Source organism: Schistocerca nitens, chromosome 6 (genome assembly GCF_023898315.1).
Source record: "Schistocerca nitens isolate TAMUIC-IGC-003100 chromosome 6, iqSchNite1.1, whole genome shotgun sequence".
In the NCBI taxonomy this organism is placed as follows: Eukaryota; Metazoa; Arthropoda; class Insecta; order Orthoptera; family Acrididae; genus Schistocerca; species Schistocerca nitens.
The window spans coordinates 346,036,221-346,057,729 of NC_064619.1; the positions used below are offsets into that span (position 1 = coordinate 346,036,221).

Genomic DNA, 21,509 nt, shown 5'->3' on the forward strand with positions numbered 1-21,509 from the left:
AATTTTTTTCTGGTCGATTTACTATTGAGGAGCTGTAAATTAGTTATTTATATACATAATTTACAGAGTTGTACACATTATGCTTTCAGAGCATCTGTCTCCAACACCAAAGAAGTTATTACAAGAGAGGAAACTTCCCTTACTACTACTGGCAAGGAAAACACCATTGGCAAAGTCGCTGTCAATGCCAGATATGGATAACAGAGTGAAAAAACGTCAACGACTTATGGTGTAAGTTTCTCATGATGCAGATATTTCACAAAATTATGCATGCGAAAATTGTTGTACCTGTTATCTGTTACATACTGATAACTTCTTTTTAGAATTCATGTGCTGTATCCCATTTTAGTGGGCAGTATGTACAAATTTGAAAATTTTTGGACTAAATGGTGTAGTAGTAGTAGTAGTAGTAGTAGTAGTAGTAGTAAAATTATCAGCATCAAATAATCCATTCAATCTGTAGTATAATGCAGCTTCAGGACATCATGCAACTTATTCTTCTGAATACATCAGGTAAAAATACTGAAGTTCACAATTTATGAAGTGGAGTTTGAGATTAACAATAAACTTTAAATTTTAAGACAATTTATGTTTGTTAATATGTAAGAACAGTGTTATACATTTTTTATCATCTTGGATTTCTTGTGTTATCTCGTAATTTTTAGAGTGATGACTATTAAATGAAAAGAGTAATTAATACTGTTCATTTCCATATTCGAGGTCAGTTTATTATTAGATGAAAATTCAATATTCATTATTTATACTTAATTGACAGTCTTGCTTTCCTGCAATGTGACCATCTTCCCCATACAAACCTTTCCTCCCTCATCCAATATTTCCTGTCCATGCAGTAACAATATGACAAGTCTCAGGTGAATCATTAATTCAAGTGTTTTCATATATGATATGGTCTGCATCTGAATCCTTTTGATAAGAGAATACTTGCAGAATTAAATGTAAGAAACATCCTGTGTGAACAAATTGCCATCAATCCCATCTCAGTGTTCACCACTGTCTTCAGTGCCTTTTTGGAATAAATTAGTCTGATAAACAAAGTTCCATGGTAAGTATAACAACTGTTGGTACAAGTACTAGTAAAGCACAATACTACTATTTGGATGATCTATGAATCCGAAAGAATACTCATTTAGTATCTTCCCTCAAACCATTTGAAGTCTTGTACCTAAAAAGCATGGATTTGTTACATCTGTGCAGCAAAATGAAAGAGCAAGTGGAGTATGGTACAGTTGTGGTTATGATTGTAGCATCAAATGCAAAGTATAGATACACAGTAAGTTCTGAGACTACCAAAAATTGAGTTCAAAATTATGTAAAAAGAATTTATCATAATATCAGTTCTCTCTAGTCACACACTAGCAGCACCAATTATAGAGGCACTGGAATACTTCGACAAATCTTCAACAGTATTGCTTTTCAGTACTGCCATGATCTTTCACTGAATCAGTGCAACTTCCTCAACATGATCTCCCTCGAGGGAAGTTCAGACTTGGGCAAAGAACATGAAGTCTGCTCTACCAAATAAGATAAACTGGAGGAGGGGGCACATTAATATGTATCCTATCCCTGTTTTACCCAAACCAGATTGACAAGAATGCTACATTGAGCTCGCACACTGTCGTGCAAGGAAAACATAAGACACTCACATTTTGTGTTCAACAATGAAGTCTTCCACATAGCATATCCTCATTACAGTCTTGGCATGATAATTCCTACAGAATCAAAATAGGATGAGTGTGCTGTTCAATATTGATTTCAATGCATGCAGGTGATCCATTTAAAGTAACTGAACATTGATTGACTTCAAACCCCCCCCCCCCCCTCTACACACACACACACACACACACACACAGTACCAGTGAGTATGCTGTCCATGCATTGAATGGGCAAGGCGCATGAGATATCTGACTTCAAATGGGGGCAGATTGTTATGACCAGAGGCTCGGAACAAGCATTTCAGAAACTGCATGACTTCTCAGGTGTTCGAAGAGTGACGTGGTGAGTGTCTTCAACAAGAAGCGAAACAGAGTGAAACCAAGCTGAGACATTGTGAGGTTGGGTGGCCACCTCTCATTACGGATGTCATGCGTCGTAAGCTAGGCAGACTGGTAAAACAGAGGAGTTGGTGAACTCTGATGGAATTAACATCAGACTTTAATGCTGGGGAGAGTACATGTGTGTCTGAAAACACAGTGCACTGAACACTCTTGAGGATGGACCTCCACATCCAGTGACCTGTGAGCATGTCAACATTGACACAACAACATCAGCAACTATGACTGAAATGACCACCATGTGACCATCAGCACTGGATGTTGACACAATGGCAGAGCACTGCAAGGTCTGCTTCTTCATCATGCTAGTGGGAGGACGTGAATCTGTAGTCTCCTAGGGGAGCAGCTCTTTGTCAAACCTGAACTGCAGGATTGAGGCAAGCTGGTGGTGGCTCCATTATGCTCTGGGGAACATTCATGTGGGTATCTGTGGATCAAGCGGAACTTGTGCAAGGCATCATAATAGCCAAGGAGTATTATTCGCTGGTTGTACACCACGTACACCCCTTCGTGACAACTATGTTTCTCAACGGCAGTGACAATTTCCAACAAGATAACGCACCATGACACAAGCCCAGGACTGTGATGGAGTGATTTGAGGAATGCAGTTGCAAGATCCAATTGATGTGCTGCTCCCCCTCCCCCTCCCCCCAACCCGATCAAACATATATGGGATGACTGCATGTGATGCTGTATGGAATTACAAGGTGTAAGAGGAAGGCAAGCATTACACAAAGCTTCTTTTTCATGCAAAAATTAAGTCTCAGAACTTACTGAGCCTTGTGCTTACACTAAATCTATTAGAAGGTTATGTTATATTGTTCAACCAGTAAACGATAGAGGAGATGGGCTATAAATATAAAAATCAGCATTAAGTCCTAAACTCAACAGGTTAGAGAATATTTTGTTGAATGTGCCCTAAAACGCTGGCCTGGGAGGCAGGTATGTAGCACCTCTGAACTCATCATGGAGGAGACAAGGGAAATTACATGTTGCACAAAATGAAGAGGAATGGATAGGGAGAGGGAAACAGAACAGAGGAAAGCAGTGACTGAAGAGAGGCAAGCAAGAGTCTGGATTGGTTTAGTGACATAGGCACCAGGGGATAGGGGTGAAGGTTGGTGTGGGACAAGGGCTAGTGGAGATTGAGGTCATGAACAACTGCAGATTTAAACAACAGTGTTGCAGAAGAATAATTTCCATCTGCCTAATGAATTACAACTTTTCTAACAAAAAATGGTATTAGGGGTCAGGGCAAGAAACAATATGACACAGATTGTGTATCAACCAATGACGTCATTGTGCACAGCAGTGTGTTTTATAACTGGAGCATCAACTGTGTTCTCTGCCAAAGTCTGTTAGTGCCCATCAATTTTAATTAACAGCTGGTTGGTAGGCGTACAAGACTGCAAAGCTAACAGTGGAAGTGGTATAAAACTCCTTTCACAGGTTGCTAAGTCTCTAACACGGTAGGATACACCTGCGGAAGAACTGAACAGGATACACTTGCTTGGTGCATAGGACATGTCTTGCACCTGGATCTTCCACAGGGATATGACTCTTGTGGTAAGGGGTTGGGAGTAGGAGTGAATTCAGGATGGGCCAAGATATTTTGTAGATAAGGTGGGCAGTCGAATACACTTTGGGAGGACTGGGAAAGAGTGTTTTTTTTGTGTGTGTGTGTGTGTGTGTGTGTGTGTGTGTGTGTGTGTGTGTGTGTGTGTGTGTGTGTGTGATAGTTGTCATCTCTGAGCCCACCGATATGGAGTCTTGTGCAGGTGAACACCAGTCTATTCCTGAATCCTGTGAATGATAACTAATTAAAGTAGCAGGGTGAGCAGTTTGGCTTTTTGGGTGGGGACAATATATAAGACCTGGCACTGTCTGCTGAAACACATGTGTACGCACACATGAGTGAGAAGACTGATATAGACTGTGTTTCTAGTTACTCCTAGGGCATCAGACTATAACTATGGCAGGTGGGTAGGATTATATTAATGATGTATGGCAGAAGCATAATGTAGCCCCTCTACCATGGTGTCTGACTGTAGCTATGTGGTCCACACTGGAGACTTGACTTGCCTTGTAGCACCCTCTGTGTGTATGACTGTGTACCAAATCTCTGGGCAGAGTCAGTGTGCTCTTTCCCCTGAGAGGCGAGGGGGAGGAGAAGCTGATGAGGTTTTTTATATATGAACTCTTCACGGGTTGTCAGCCGAGTAGCATCGTCATCTCGTAGCAACGTTTTGATGGAATGTGTCTCCGTCATCTTCATGCGAAGTGTCTGGACATCATCGATCGTGGCTGAGATCTCTGCTGGAGCGCTTCCTGGTGCCGGCCAATCACACACCTGCAGAATCACCCAATGTGCCTGGAGCGGCTGGTGGTGGGGGGGATGCGTGTGTGGGGTTCGTGTCCCAGCATCCATCTCTGTCTGCTCCGTCCATGGCTCTTGGTGGACCTGAAAGTTCCTCTTTGATTTTCCTGATTCCAGACTCCCAGGCTGTGCCGAGATGGTAGCCACTGTCACGGTTGATTAGGTTGTTGGGTAACTGTATTTCTATGGACTCTTTGATTATTGAGTCCCAGAATCCATTTGTACTGCATATTTTCTATGTGTGTTCAGATTGAAGGTGTGCTTCTCTTCAATACTATGCTCGGACACAGCAGATTTGTTGGTCTGACCCAAGTGTACATGCCTGATGCTTTCACTGCGGCACTGTGAGATGCAAAGCTACGTCTGTCCTATATATTGCATCCCACATTCGCATCCGATCTTGTACACACTAGGTGCCGTCAGACCTAGTGGATCCTTGGTTGAACCAAGAAGATCTTTGATTTTTCCTGCTGCGTGGAAAATGGTCTTCACTTTATTTCTTGAGAATTCTCATGATCTTGGTCGTTGGAGGACCCGCGTATGTCAAGAACGCACAGCCCATTGCTTCGTCTTCATCCGGTCTCGCTTCTCTCAGTTGAAGTTTTAGGAAACTAGTAATTTTTGCCACATATTTCTTGTTGACTGAACAGAAATTTCATTTTGTGTATTTGCTTCAATACTTACAGGGAATTTGTAATTCTGTAGCTCAACAGATTAAAAGTCTGTTAGCACGTTTAATTTAAAGTTAATTGTTCACCGTCCTGTAATACATTGCACCAGTCACAATGCAGCCCCTCTGTGAATGCTGTTCTCAAACACAGTATGAGTTGCTTGATGTTTGTAAGCAGATAGAAACTGCCATGACTACTGTCATGGACCTTGCCGTTGGTGGGGAGGCTTGCGTGCCTCAACGACACAGATAGCCGTACCGTAGGTGCAACCACAACGGAGGGGTGTCTGTTGAGAGGCCAGACAAACATGTGGTTCCTGAAGAGGGGCAGCAGCCTTTTCAGTAGTTGCAGGGGCAACAGTCTGGATGATTGACTGATCTGTCCCTGTAACGCTAACCAAAACGGCCTTGCTGTTGTGGTACTGCGAATGGCTAAAATCAAGGGGAAACTACAGCCGTAATTTTTCCCGAGGGCATGCAGCTTTACTGTATGATTCAATGATGATGGCGTCCTCTTGGGTAAAATATTCTGGAGGTAAAATAGTCCCCCATTTGGATCTCCGGGTGGGGAATACTCAGGAGGACGTCGTTATCAGGAGAAAGAAAACTGGCGTTCTACGGATCGGACTGTGGAATGTCAGATGCCTTAATTGGGCAGGTAGGTTAGAAAATTTAAAAAGGGAATATAGTGGGAATTAGTGAAGTTCGGTGGCAGAAGGAACAAGACTTTTGCTCAGGTGAATACAGGGTTATAAATACAAAATCAAATAGGGGTAATGTAGGAGTAGATTTAATAATGAATTAAAAAATAGGATTGCAGGTAAACTACTGCAAACAGAATAGTAAACGCATTATTGTGGCCAAGATAGACATGAAGCCCATGCCTACTACAGTAGTACAAGTTTATATGCCAAATAGCTCTGCAGATGATGAAGAAATTGATGAAATGTGTGATGAGGTAAAAGAGGGTGACTGGAATTCAGTAGTAGGAAAAGGGAGAGAAGGAAACATAGTAGGTGAATATGGATTGGGGCTATGAAATGAAAGAGGAAGATGCCTGGTAGAATTTTGCACAGAGCCTAACTTAATCATAGCTAACACTTGGTTCAAGAATCATGAAAGAAGGTTGTTTACATGGAAGAAGCCTGGAGATACTAAAAGGTATCAGATAGATTATATAATGGTAAGACAGAGATTTAGGAACCAGGTTTTAAATTGTAAGACATTTCCAGGGGCAGATGTGGACTCTGACCACAATCTATTGGTTATGAACTGTAGATTAAAACTGAAGAAACTGCAAAAAGGTGGGAATTTAAGGAGATGGGACCTGGATAAACTGAAAGAACCAGAGGTTGTACAGAGTTTCAGGGAGAACATAAGGGAACAATTGACAGGAATGGGGGAAAGAAATATAGTAGAAGGAGAATGTGTAGCTTTGAGGAATGAAATAGCGAAGGCAGCAGAGGATCAATTAGGTAAAAAGATGAGGGATAGTAGAAATCCTTGGGTAACAGAAGAGATACTAAATTTAATTGATGAAAGGATAAAATACAAAAATGCAGTAAGTGAAGCAGGCAGAAAGGAACACAAACATCTCAAAAATGAGGTCGACAGGAAGTGCAAAATGGCTAAGCAGGGATGGCTAGAGGACAAATATAAGGATATAGAGGCTTATCTCATGAGGGGTAAGATCGATACTACCTACAGGAAAATTAGAGAGACCTTTGGAGAAAGGAGAACCACTTGTATGAATATCAAGAGCTCAGATGGAAACCCAGATCTAAGCAAAGAAGGGAAAGCGGAATGGTGGAAGGAGTATACAGATGGTCTATACAAGGGCGATGTTCTTGAGGACAAAATTATGGAAATGGAAGAGGATGTAGATGAAGATGAAATGGGAGATATTATACTGCGTGAAGAGTTTGACAGAGCACTAAAAGACCTAAGTCGAAACAAGGCCCTGGGAGTAGACAACATTCCATTAGAACTACTGACAGCCTTGGGAGAGCCAGTCCTGACAAAACTCTACCATCTGGTGAGAAAGATGTATGAGACAGGCGAAATTCCCTCAGACTTCAATAAGAATATAATAATTTCAATCCCAAAGAAAGCAGGTGTTGAAAGATGTGAAAATTACTATCAGTTTAATAAGTCACGGCTGCAAAATACTAACGTGAATTCTTTACAGACAAATGGAAAAACTGGTAGAAGCCGACCTCGGCGAAGATCAGTTTGGATTCCATAGAAATGTTGGAACACGTGAGGCAATACTGACCCTACGACTTATCTTAGAAGAAAGATTAAGGAATGGCAAACCTACGTTTCTAGCATTTGTAGACTTAGAGAAAGCTTTTGACAATGTTGAATGGAATACTCTCTTTCAAATTCTGAAGGTGTCAGGGGCAAAATACAGGGAGCGAAAGGCTATTTACAATTTGTACAGAAAGCAGGTGGCAGTTATAAGAGTCGAGGGATATGAAAGGGAAGCAGTGGTTGGGAAGGGAGTGAGACAGGGTTGTAGCCTGTCCCTGATGCTATTCAATCTGTATACTGAGCAAGCAGTAAAGGAAATGAAAGAAAAGTTTGGAGTAGATATTAAAATCCAGGGAGAAGAAATAAGAACTTTGAGGTTCGCCGATGACATTGTAATTCTGTCAGAGACAGCAAAGGACATGGAAGAGAAGTTGAACGGAATGGACAGTGTCTTGAAAGGAGTGTATAAGATGAACATCAACAAAAGCAAAATGAGGATAATGGAATGTAGTCGAATTAAGTCGGGAGATGCTGAGGGAATTAGGTTAGGAAATGAGACACTTAAAGTAGTAAAGGAGTTTTGCTATTTGGGGAGCAAAATAACTGATGATGGTTGAAGTAGAGTGGATATCAAATGTAGACTGGCAATGGTAAGGAAAGCGTTTCTGAAAAAGAGAAATTTGTTAACATCGAGTACAGATTTAAGTGTCAGGAAGTCGTTTCTGAAATTATTTGTATGGAGTGTAGCCATGTATGGAAATGAAATATGGGCTATAAATAGTTTGGACAAGAAGAGAATAGAAGCTTTCAAAATGTGGTGCTACAGAAGAATGCTGAAGATTAGATGGGCAGATCACATAACTAATGAAGAGGTATTGAATAGAATTGTGGAGAAGAGGAGTTTGTGGCACAACTTGACTAGAAGGAGGGTAAAAACTGTAGAGGGAGACCAAGAGATGAATACACTATGCAGATTCAGAAGGATGCGGGTTGGAGTAAGTACTAAGAGATGAAGAAGCTTGCACAGGATAGAGTAGCATGGAGAACTGCATCAAACCAGTCTCAGGACTGAAGACCACAACAACAACACTGTCAAATAATTGGCAGCTGCTGCAAATCGATGTGTTGGAAGAGCTCCTCCTGAGAGTTATGTACCTGTGTTACCAATGGTACCTCAAGCACTACTCTGTTCTGTGGGTCCTGTCTCGTCTGTAGGAAGTATGGATCTGTCATTACTTTCCATTGACGTGAGTGGCTTCTCAATGGTAGATCTAGGCATCCTAGACAGGATAAACGGGTCTAGGGTGGACAATATGTTATACTGATCCCCTTCAACCAACAAGCTTCAGGTACTGCCTACCACTGAAACAGAGCCAGTGCGACTCACTTCACCTGTTTTGGGCAAACCAGCTTTGTCACGTGTCAAGAGGAGGCAACCACAACAGGGTAGGGGACTGTTAATCATTGGCAATTGTGACATATGGCGAATAATGGTACCTCTCAGGGAAATGGTAGCAAGTAACAGGAAAGAGCAGCAAGTGTACTCAGTTCGTAGGCCTGGGCACGTTGGAGATGCTATTCGAAGAGCAACTGACACAAGGTACAACCAACTGCAGATAATTTGGTATGCAGGGGAGCAAATGATGCCGATCATCTGGGCTGTGAATTCATACTTGGATCATTCCAGTGACTGACAGAGAAAGTTGAGAGGATCAGCCTTGTGCGTGCAGTTCAAACAAAGCTCACAATTTGCAGCATTAGGTGAAGAACTGATAGTGGCCCACTGGTTCTGAGTCAAGTGGAAGGAGTGAACCAGAGACTTTAAAGATTCTGTGACAAGCTAGACTGTGGCTTCCTAGACTTGGACTGTAGGGGTTGAGAGCTAAAGGGTCCCCACATCAGAGACTGCTTCCCAGGTACCCGACTGTGTGTTGTATGCACACAAGGGTTTTTGGATAAGGTGGGACTCCATCCACTCCAGATAACGTCAGCTGTAGGAGATGCAGGAGTATATGTGTAAGATCCAAAAGAATTCTCCTCTGCAAGGGAGAGTATTAAAATCCTTGTACTTAATTGTCAAAACCTTCACAACGAAGTGCCAGAGTTTGAAGTGCTTCTGAAAAGCACTGAAATGCTTAACTCTGTTTTAAAATGTTCCTTTATAATGGAAAACCCAGGAGAAATGCCACAATTTAATCCTTGTAAGTACTACTGAAAAGATGAGTGAAATCCGTATTAGTGTCAGAGGCCTTGAGAAGAAGTTGGTACTGTTAAAACTGAACACAGTTCCAGGGCCTGACAGAATCCCTATCAGATTCTACACTGAATTTGTCTCTGAGTTAGCCCCATGTACCAATAAATCCTATTGTGGCCCCCTCAAACAAAAAAAAACCATGTCCTGTAGTAGAAGAAATCAGATGTTTACAAGAAGGGTGATAGAAGTGACCCACAAAATTACTGTCCAATATCCTTGACACCAATTTGTTGTAGAATCTTAAACATATTCCGATTTCAAATGTAATGAAATCTTTATGACCACCTCTAGGCTAACCATCATGGATACTTAAAACATTGATCATGCAAAACCTAATTCTTACTTTCCTCACATGACATACTGAAAAGCCTTGGATAAGGCAATCAGGTAGATGAATCATTTCTTGAGTTTCAGAAAGCATTTGATTCGGTACCAGATATCCAGTTATTGTCAAAACTATGATTTATGGGGTATCCAGTGAAATTTGTGACAGTATTCTTTGTTATGGAGGACAAAGCTTATCATCTTGGATGGAGAGTCATCATCAGATGTAGAAATAGCTTTGAATGTGCCCCAGGGAAGTGTTGGGACCCAAGGTGTGTTCATGTTGTATGCTAAGGACATTGCATACAATATTAATAGTAATCTGACTTCTTGCACATGATGCAGCCATCTATAATGAAGTACTGTCTGAGAGGAGCTGTATCAGTTTCACATCTTATCAAGATCTAAGTGGTGCAAATATTGGCAACTTACTTTAAATATTAAAAAAAATTAATTAGGCACTTCACTAAATGAAAAAAACCTAGTATCCTATGACAATAATATCAATTACTCACAGTTGGAATCAGCCAACTTATCAAATACCTGGATATAACAATTTGTGGGAATATGAAATTGGAATGATCACATAGGCTCAGTCATGGGTAAAGCAGATCGCAGACTCTGGTTTACGGTAGAACATTGGTGAATGCAATCAGTCTACAAAAGTAAGATAGGATGTATCCTGTGTCATGCGCTTCAGCAGAGTGTATATGAACACACAAATGTAACTCCCCACCCACCCATCGGCAACACATGCCTATATTCTTGTGTGCAATCAATCATAAAGATGCCAAATGGCATCCTGCACTACATTTTTCCAAGCATCTTCCACCTTTCGAAGTAGTCAGACAACGGTTGTTGCAGGTACTGAAAAATGAGTAAGTTCCTGCTTCTCATATTCCACATGTTCAACTGGCAAGAGACCTGGTGACTTTATGGGCTTGGGCAATTGTTGTACATGACGAAGAGCAAATTGCATTGCAGCAGCCATAAGTAGACATGCCTTATCCTGCTGAAAAAGAATTTGACCTTCCTATCAAAGAAATGACAGTAGCTGGAGATACCAACCTGTGCAGTGTAGCAGAAACACCAAATGTAAATGACAGTTGCCCACTCCATGAAGCCTAGGATTGGAACAGTGTGTCACAGATGAATGCACTCTGAAATAGGCATATCACCAGGTCTATGCCATATATATGTACATCCATCACTCACATACAGTCAGTATATACTCTAATCACAGAAGATGACAGAGCACCATCTTACTCTCCAATCAACTCTTTTATGACACCTAAGTATCCATGCTTGACACTGCCATGGTGCCAGTGGTAGCCTGGCCAGAGGCACATGTGATCATAATCTTGCTGCAACCAGATGGTCCCTAGTGGTCCCTCATGACACGATGGGCATATGTACTACAAGAACATACAGAACTTGGTCTACAGATGTGGGAATGTTACACAGACCACTGTTGAAAGCAGCATCAATCACCTATACACTGTGCCCAACATGTGCAGCAATCTCTCAATATGTTCATCCAGCTTCCCACATGCCCACTACAGGAGTACGTACTCATTAGTGGGGCATGGTTGTACCCAGAATGAATGTTGCAAACACACTTCACCTCTAAACCCACAACAGTTACTTCTGCAGAGTCAAAATAGAGGATACACAGACAGGCCTCCTGAAAGCCATCTGATTGCTGATGACCCTGATACATGAATCTCAAACACTGACTCCTCGGTATGTACATATTATACCCTGGTGCCACTGAACATAGACCTTGAGGGTGCTGCCTTTTGTTTCTTGCCAGTATATATGTAACACTTTCCAGAGAGAAGAGAAATTTGTTTGTTTCACCAGAACATTAGAAGGCGGAAAAATATGGTAAATGAGATTGTCAGGAAGATGTGAAAAACACCTTAGTGATAGATGTTCTGTCTCTCTCTGAACACCATGTAAACCACAGTAACTGAGAAGGTAAATATCAGGGATTATACAGTGGCATCATTTTCATGTAGAGTTAACGTGGAAAAATGAGGGGTTGCAACATATGTAAATGTTGGACACAGTCAAAAATTTTAAAACAAGCAGTCTTTGGCATAGATCAGAAACTAGAAGCATGTGCTTGTGAGTTGATACTGCACGATACTTCTCTTACAATTGTAATTGTAACAGTCAGCAGATCCCCTCTCAAAAACTTTGTTACTTATGAGAAATACAGACGAGTGACAGAGATACCTGGCAGACAGGAAGAAATGATTAGTAGTTTGTGGAGGTTTAAATATGGGTTTCTTAAGATTCTGACACGAAAAATGAACTGATATCGTTATTTGACTGTTTTACTGTGATTTTAGGGGTAGCTTTTCCAACTTGTCTACAGCAAGATAGCAGGACCCTGATTGATAACATTTTTATAGACAATTTTCACCAAGTTGTAACAAATAATGTGCACCCAGTTGTTAATGGACTACCTGATCATGATGCACAATTAATGGAAATAAACAATGTAGCAATTAACAGCTTTCAGGTATGTTCATTCAAAGCAGGGAGGCTTATTAAACAAAAGAGGGTGCAATGTTTCAAACCTAAGTTAAAAGAAATGCTATGGGCTGAAGTCTACACAGGGTGAATCAGAACTTAGACAAACTTTAGGTTGTTGAGGGATAGCTTCTGAGTATTATGGTGTAAGGGACTCAAGATGTCCAGTGGCTAGTAACAGATTTACTTCATTTCATTTGGTTTCTTGCTCCATTTAGCTTTAGATTTGTATTGCACTGAAAATATGGCTCAACAGTGCAAATGTCAACAGTATGGGCTGTGTGTGTCTTGTTCATATTCTCACTGTACCAGCTATTGCCCTCTTTGATTCATTGTCTTCAAGTTTGCAGTCAGTACTGCTCAGTTCTGTCCATGGTTTTGCACTCCAGCAGTGTTAACTGTGTGTCAGCAGTGATACAAGCAGTATTATGAGTAGGTTTACTGATAGAGTTGGTTGATATGCACCTCATTTATGGGTTAATGAATAAAAGGGAAGAGCCAGCATGACAACACAAAGCTGAGCTGTCCCCACAGCTACATCAGCCACATTAACAGTACACCGACGAGAAACCAAATCCTGCGTTTTGTGTTATACATTTTCATGATTACGTATTACAGGCTTTTTGATTGTTGTGAAGATAGTTTCCCTAACGAAACCATTGGCATAACAAACTGAATAAATCATTATTACATTTTTATTCTGTAATGAACCTCTGGAGACCTTTCGCCCCCCCTATACCAAAATGCTTGGACAATATCCTTGATGCTTGGCTGATACCCTCGAACAACTTCTGAAATTTGTCAGTGGAGTTCTGGTTGACCTTGTATGGAAAGAGTGTGTAATAGGAAATGCAATACATTTCATAGTAAATCTTTGTCAATGTTTGACAGTAGAGTTTCTAAAAAGTTATCCAGAAATCCATTAAAAAAATGAGTCCATGGCTGAGTAAGGGATTAAAAATCTCATGTAGGAGGAAAAGGGAAATTTATGTAGAGGCCAGAATGAGTCAAGCTGCTACATTACTTACGTTCTACAAAAAATACTGTAATATTGTAAGGAAGGTCATTAAATTGTTCAGAGATATGAACATCCTGCCAGAAATCAATAATGCAGACAATATATTTGGTATTGTGGAATGGGAGATGGGACAACCACTCAGGGTACAAGACACCACAACAGTTAAACTAAATGGCAATGTTATGACTGGTAATTCACAAGTTGCAAATACTTGTAACAATCAAATTCTAAATGTAGCAGTAAAGGAGTAAGAGACAATATTAAAAATGTCATTCCACAAAATTTTAAGCAACTATTAGTAGCACCAACACCTTTCAATGAAAATAACAGAACTAAAAAAAATCTAAAAACAAAACATCATATGGTGTTCATGAAACTAAAATACAAATTTCTGAAAGAATGAGTAATGATGTAATGTATCACTGGCATAGGAGATTTTTGATATACCTGAAAATATGCTTTTGTTAAACCTCTTCATGAAGATGACAAAGTCTCAAACAATTACTGTCCTCTTCCTTACTGACATGTTTTTCCTACACATCTGAAAAAGGTAATGTACTGAAAAGTAGTCTGACACTTGAGTAGAAACAAATTACTTAGCGTATCGCAGTTTGGATTCCAGAAGGGAAGCTTGACTGAGAGTGCAGTTTATACATTCTCACCAGATACTACAAGCCTCAAATAATAAACAAATTGTCAGTTGGTATTTTTTGAATATTTTCATGGCATATGACTGTGTAGACCATCCCACTCTTACAGAAACTTAAGTTATTTGCAGTAGATGGCTTTACAAGCTGGTTTGAATCATTCTTAACCAACAGAATGCAAAAAATGGTTATGCTGAGTAATTCAGTGTATAAAAGACAGAAAATTACTGGATAAAATCAGAGTCACACAAGGTTCAATTTTGGTTCCACCCCTATTCCTCACATGAATGAACGACCTTCCAATTAACTTACACATCAAACAAAATTGGTACTTTTGCAGATGATACTAGTGTTCTAATAAATCTCATTACAGAGAAGGCAAAAGAAGATACAGTTAATCATGTTCTTCAAAGAATTACTAAACTGAAACTTCCCAGCAGATTAAAACCGTGTCACACTGACAGACTAGAAAGGCAAAGATCCTGAGTTTGTTTCATTCCAACATACAATTTCAATCTGCCAGGAAGTTTCATATCAGAGCATACTCCATTGCCAAGTGAAAATTTCATTCCGGAATTATTAAGTTGCTTTCTGAAAATAAGCCCTCCAATAATTTTGAGAACACACTATATTAAGTTATGTACAACAAAGTCATACCAACAATTGCTGTAGCTCAAGAACTGTAGTCAGTAAACAGGATAGAATAGTCCATCTTTTTGGATTTACATACTGATGAAAAATTGAAGCAACATATTAATCAACAGCTCAAACAATAATGTTCAGCTGCTTTTGCTCTTAGAATAATTGCTAGCATTGGAAACGAAACAAATCAGACTCTTCGTATTTTTTGCATATTTCCACTCAGTAACATCATGTAGGATAATGTGGTGGGGTATCTTATCACTTAGAAACTATAAATTATTGCACAAAAGCAAACAGTAAGAATAATATTCAGTGTTGACCATGACCATAATGTAGGCACCTTATAACGGACTTAAAAATTTATCTGCACCATCAGAATGCACAAATTTGCTAAAGAATTTCATCACAAGTCAAGAACAACAATGATTTTCATATCTAGAACACTAGGTGGAAAATTGGAATGTATTATCCATTATTAAGATAGTCATTGGCTCAGAAAGGAGTTAAACATGCAGCAAGTTTTTGATCATTTGCTCAAGGATATAAAATTAACGACATGTAGCAAAGCAGGTTTTTAATATAACCTTAAATTATTTTTTCTGGACACCACCTTTCATTCCATGGATGAAATTTTATTTAAAAACTTGTACCTTTTAAATAATATAGTTAGAGTATTTCCAAGAGTAAGACTAAAAAATACATTCATTAATGTTAAAACTAATCATGTATACATATCCTGTAAGCTGACTCATTCCAGGTCATTTCGATAAAAGAATTCTTCAAATGATAAAATGGTCCATGAAAAATGTAACTAACTATCTAACTAACTAACAAGCTCACATGTTGTGTGGTTTCACTTAGTTCCTGTGTCATGTTGTGAAACCTACATGAGATTGAACTCTGTACATTACATTCCTGCACTGTTGTTTGTCTTTGGCTAGTACCCAAGATTTCTTTCAGTTCCTGTACTTTGTAAATAGTACCTGAGATTGATTTTCAAAAGATTTTATCTCAAAAGTTGGTGGTGCTCAGTTTATTGATGCATGAATGTCTTTAGTACTGAAATTGAAGAACAGGGCAGTGTACCCCAGTCAGTTTTCTGTTCTAGGTTTGTATCACATGGACTGGCTCTGTAGACAGAAGATAAATTAATAATACATTTCCTTATTGTACTGCTGAGTGAGCTTCATCATATGAAAAGTGAATGTCCATACAAATCTTTCAGCAAATCAGTTTGCTTCATGGCGAATGGAGTGATACTGAAATGGGATTGCCATTTTGTTGTCTGAAAAATTTGATTTTCTGTGATAGAACTTATGGGTTGTTCTCCATAAATATTGATTTTGGCAACCCTTTGATTGAGAAGGTTCTTAACAAAGCTTGGATTACATTCATAGAAATTATAGATGAAAGTTTTATCACATGTGGAAAATTGTGTCAGTAACAATCAGCCAATTGACTTCCTAAATATGATTCTGCATATTCAGTGTGTAAACTTGACTAGGGTTTTGATGCCTATGTCCACAGGAAATATTGTCTTGCTGAAGTGACTGGTATTTCTGGTGTAAGTAGCATTTAGCCATCATCACTTCTATGTCTTCATTTATATTTTTCCTACAGCACTGTTATCTGGCAAAGCATTTTGTATGTACAATGCCCCAGTGGCATTGATGGAGTAGAGATGGGTAAACTCGTTCATCCTTGGAAACTAGTTCACTGGTGATTGCTCTTTTTTGGGAACTGTTCATTTTTACTCATTCACCGTTCATTTGTGCATGGTATATGGTTCTTACAAAAAACTGAAAATTAGTAGCATAGGTGACTGAAGGACGGAAGGCACCAAGCAAGAGCACTTGCCTCCCCTTGGAGTACAGAGAATTTATTCATTACAGAATTGTCCCACACTTGTAGAAGTAATTTTGGTGATTCTGCCAAACCTGTTGTTTAGCCAACTGTAGTGTTATGTGGCCGATCCCAGTGAAATAATATAAGGTGGCGCACAAAAAACCGGCTCCAAATACAGACTGCTTGCCAATTATGCATGATTTATTGACAGCTATGAGCAGAATAAACATACATGTAATAATGAGGCAGTAAAGAAATAACAAATAAGCTAATGCAAACAAATTCAAAACAATACATGATGTGTGGTGGACGACAGTGAGCAGTCTAGTACTTGGGCCAATTTTTTGTGTGCCACCCTGTACCACTGAAATAATATTGTAGGAGTTATCATATTCTCTTTACAAAATATGAGACCAGACACTTGGTTGTGGAATGCGGGCTTCTTTCAGTTGTCAGTCAGTCTGCCTTCCATAACAATTAACATGCTGTTTTATCTTGGATAAAAAAAAAGACAGAAAATGGCCACTCGTGTATGCCATGCTACTTCCTTTGCGTGTCTAATAACAAAAAAAACTTGTCTTTCTATAAGTATGTTTTCTGCTGTTTATCAAAATAATAAAGTAAGCTGCCCGTAAAGAGGTATGTGTTTCATACAATTTTTATGTAATTTATGTAATTATAAAATACATTTTAATTAGCGGTCGTGGACACTGAACAGAATATGAAAAGATGCAGAAGTCCTGAGTTCAACAAAGGTTTGAAACAGATCTAGAACAGGCGTGCGCAGCGAACGAAACCAACAACTCGGTACTGAACTAACTAGGAGCAGTTGGCAGTGGAACTGCGACGAGTGGCCACGCAAAGGAGGAGTCCAGCTGAGGGAGACCAAGACCGAGATGGGAAGGGGACCAAGACTGAAATGAGACCGGCCGATGTGCCATTGTGGGAATGGGACTGATCGTTTTCTGTTCCCAGGAACTATAAGTAGAAAGCCGCAACCAAAGTGAACTATGAAAGACCGTTCCCTAGAAATTATTCCTCACTCCTTCCATTCATCTTGGTGAACCGTTCTTTTGGACCTGTTAGTTTGTGAACAACCCAACTCTACGAGGAAGCATTTGATGCACTTTGGGTTTTAGTACTTCCGGAATCACCACTTGTCTTCCCTGTCCTTTGTAGCCAATGAGAGCATGTCTTATGTGCCAGTACGATTTAATGTCTGGTTCATTGTAAAAATTTTATCTAGTGTTTCATTTTATTTTGATCACATTGGATCCTTCGGCACAAGTTTTGGAGTCAAGTTGGCATTTAATGAAAAATGCAATCCAAAGCAAAACATATATCAGTAGCAGACTCACAACTTTCATCCCACCCTGTTGGTAGACAGTCTGCATTTACACTGTTTATCTGAGGACCTGAAAACTATTTCCTGGTCATATTATCGTAAAACCTATTCCCAACATCATAAGCATTGAGCTTCTCTAGAAGGAACAGTATTACTGGGTCCAAATACAGCCTTCAATCACATGTTATCCATAGGGAGATTGAATCTTTAGCTGTAAATGTATTCCTGAAACTTTTTAACAGGAAAGAAGATAGCAAGAGCTTCCTTTCAGTTTGACTTCAGGTCCTAGAGCAATCATCATCAGTGTTTTGTATGCAAATGTGATAGGTCTTCAGTAAACAGAATGCTCTGGTTCCATATTCAGAAGAATCTGCTAGAGTAGTTAACATTTTAGTTGGGTCATATACGGTAAGAAATTTGGCATCTAGTAAACTTTGTTTTAATTCATCAAATTCACCATTCCCAATCCATTTACTTCCTGCTCATAACAGTTCATGAAGGGGTTAACTTGAGGGAGCTGATTGTAGAATGAATCTTCTGTAGTAACTAATTTGGCCAAACAGCTTGTTGTTGCTTGAGAGCTGGAAGATTATTAATTGTTTCAACATATCGTAGTGTCAATCTGGTGCCTTGACAGGATGTATCATATGTATTGGACTTACCGCTGGAATATTATGCACTTCCCTTATTACAGTTTAAATTAAAAGCTTGTAAAATCTTAAATACATGTTTCAAAATACTTAACAGGGCTTCAGGGGATTTCCCTGAAACAATGTCGTCATCCAGGTAGTTCACAGTCTACGAGCTTTCCTAATTAATTATGCTAAGCAGCACTGCAACACACTTGGTGTGCTGTCAATCACAATTGACAATATCTTTTATTGATAAAGTTCAAATGGAGTATTTATGATAAAAAATTTCTGTGTGTCCTCATCCACAGGTATTTGTGAGTAGGCAGCATTCAAATAAAGTTTCTCAAAATTTACACTGCCAGCTAATTTATTCAAGGTTGTGCATTGACTGCATTTCTGAAATCACTGCAGTCTTAAAGTGCAGTTTGGTTTTTGTCCTTTAATGCACGCTTTAGATAATTTTGGTGCAGCGCTTGGCTTAAACATTGTGTGTGCTTCATAGTTTTTAATCCTAATTTTCACATCAGAAAAAATTATATCATATTTTTAACAAATAGTTTTTGCAAATTTTCAGTAGAAAAATCATAGATTAAGATACACTTAACAATGATTATTAATAAAAATGATCATAATATATAAAGTTTGAAAGGTTCAGTGTGGCAAAATCAATAACCGTTGGTCTATTCCTGATTAGAGTGAATGATGATTGACTAAACTAGTACTATGTCCATTTGGCTCTGCTGTTGGTGACTATATAAATCCTGGTAGTGTCTGTTGAAACACGTATGCTCTGAATCTTGGCGGATATTGCAGCACTGAGAGACTCTGGAGACACTGGCTCTGGCCGAGTGGAGCTGCGTGTCCACCTAAATAAGCAAGTAATTTATGAATTATTTGCAGGGGCATTGTATTGAACACATTTTTAGTGCCATCTGCCATGTTGAACCTTAATTATGCCAGATAGATGCCACTACTTTCATCAAATGTGGCATACGTATAATACAGTCATCTATGCGCCCTGTCCAATCATAATAATGTGGTGCTACACTGGTGACTGGCCTTTGTCTGGTGCTCCCTGTGTGTATGGCTGTGCGTTGCATCCACCGGCGGATACAGCAATAATCCAGTGGCCTTTAAAAACCTATACTCAAATCAAATAGCACCAGTGATTTAGATTTCAGGCCAGTAGCGACTGGTTTATCTGAACTTAAGTCACGTTGTACAGATTATACAAGGAAAACAGGGTATAAAAGAAACATAAGCAATGGCTCACTAAGGAAAGAGATTTATAAAGCTGACAGCATTGATGAAGAATTAGTCTCTATTCCTTCAGTGCTTTTAATCCTCTTTTCTCTGATACTAATATGATTAAAACTGGTTTCCACTACATATTATTTATCTATGTTAAAGACTCAAAATTCCTCTTAGTTGTATGAGTAGCAATGTGATGATGTACACATTATGCTAACAATAAGAAATAAACAGCAGCTACCTTACACAGTTGAGGAACAAATCAAAGAAATGATTTTCCTGATGCATTTACTGTTTTCATTAATGTAGTATCTAATAACTGTACACGATTTTGTGTAAACCTTGACTCTCTCCGTTATCTTCAAGGCTATCCTTAATTGTAAGATTCATAGATCTATGAATGAACAAAATAATTAGTTACTTCCTGTTTTACCTCTGACAGTGCTGTTTCTATTAATATACCTTGCTCTGGAATTTTCTGCTTCCAAGTTTCCCCCTTAAGTATTTGACAAGACATCTAGGCAGTGTTCACCAAACTTAACTTCCTGCAGCCTTTGCTGGGCAATTGTACCATTATTCCCATCTATTTTGTACAAGAAGTCAGGTCCGCAACTTTCAGAAAACTTAGGATCTTTGTACTTGAGGAACAGAGTCCATGTTAGGGATTATTGAAAAACAGCACCCCAGCATCTCAAATACAGCCGGTACGTTCACAGTGGCTAGCATGTGTATAACAGCTCAAGTCTATGTTTACAGCATGTGATTTTTTGTGGAATTCCACTGATTGGATTCTACCAATATTTTGTGTTTCTGAGAAGAAATTATCAGTGATCTAATCCTCTCTTTGGAACTTCTGTGACTTGTAGGTTTCTTTTGTTTTCTGTATTTCTAATAACTCCAAACCAATGATAATAAATTAAAAATATTTGAGAGATACATTCTTCTCATCTTCCTCATCACCAACTCTCACGATCAATATCTTTCACAATGGTCCTCCTTCACATTCTTCAGTTTCTGTTGCAAATGAGTATGGATATTCTATATTGTTGTTAAGGCTGTGATTTTCAATTTGAAGACTTGCTTGGTGCAGCTTTACATATTGGTCTTCCTGTGCAGGACTCGTTAACTCTGAAAGAGTACTGGAACCCATAGTCATATGAACCTACTTACGTATTTAAGCTTAGCTCTCCTTCCACAATTCCACTCTCTCACATATACACTCTCTCTCACTTTCTTTCATTAACAAACTGGCTATTCCTCGTTGTCTTGGAAAGTGTGGTGTGTCCCATAAACTGATCCTTTCTTTCAGTAAAGTTCCGCCATAAATTCCCTCCACCCCCCTCTCCCTCCACCTCCCACCCCGAATGTGATTCAGTAATCTCCTACCGAGCGAGGTGGCGCAGTGGTTAGCACACTGGACTCGCATTCGGGAGGACGACGGTTCAATCCCGTCTCCAGCCATCCTGATTTAGGTTTTCTGTGATTTCCCTAAATCGTTTCAGGCAAATGCTGGGATGGTCCCTTTGAAAGGGCACGGCTGATTTCCTTCCCAATCCTTCCCTAACCCGAGCTTACGCTCCGTCTCTAATGACCTTGTTGTCGACGGGACGTTAAACACTAACCACCACCATCAGTAAT

General features: G+C 39.4%; 1 protein-coding gene across 1 annotated transcript in view; it reads left to right on the top strand.

Moving 5' to 3' along the window:
* The window catches only part of LOC126263357 (NADPH oxidase 5-like), a 425,625-nt gene that overhangs the window by 336,986 nt on the left and 67,130 nt on the right, over positions 1–21,509 (top strand). Inside the window, exon 15 of the mRNA XM_049960447.1 lies at positions 90–231. Coding sequence (XP_049816404.1) covers positions 90–231 — 142 coding nt within the window. The remainder of the gene's footprint in view (positions 1–89; positions 232–21,509) is intronic.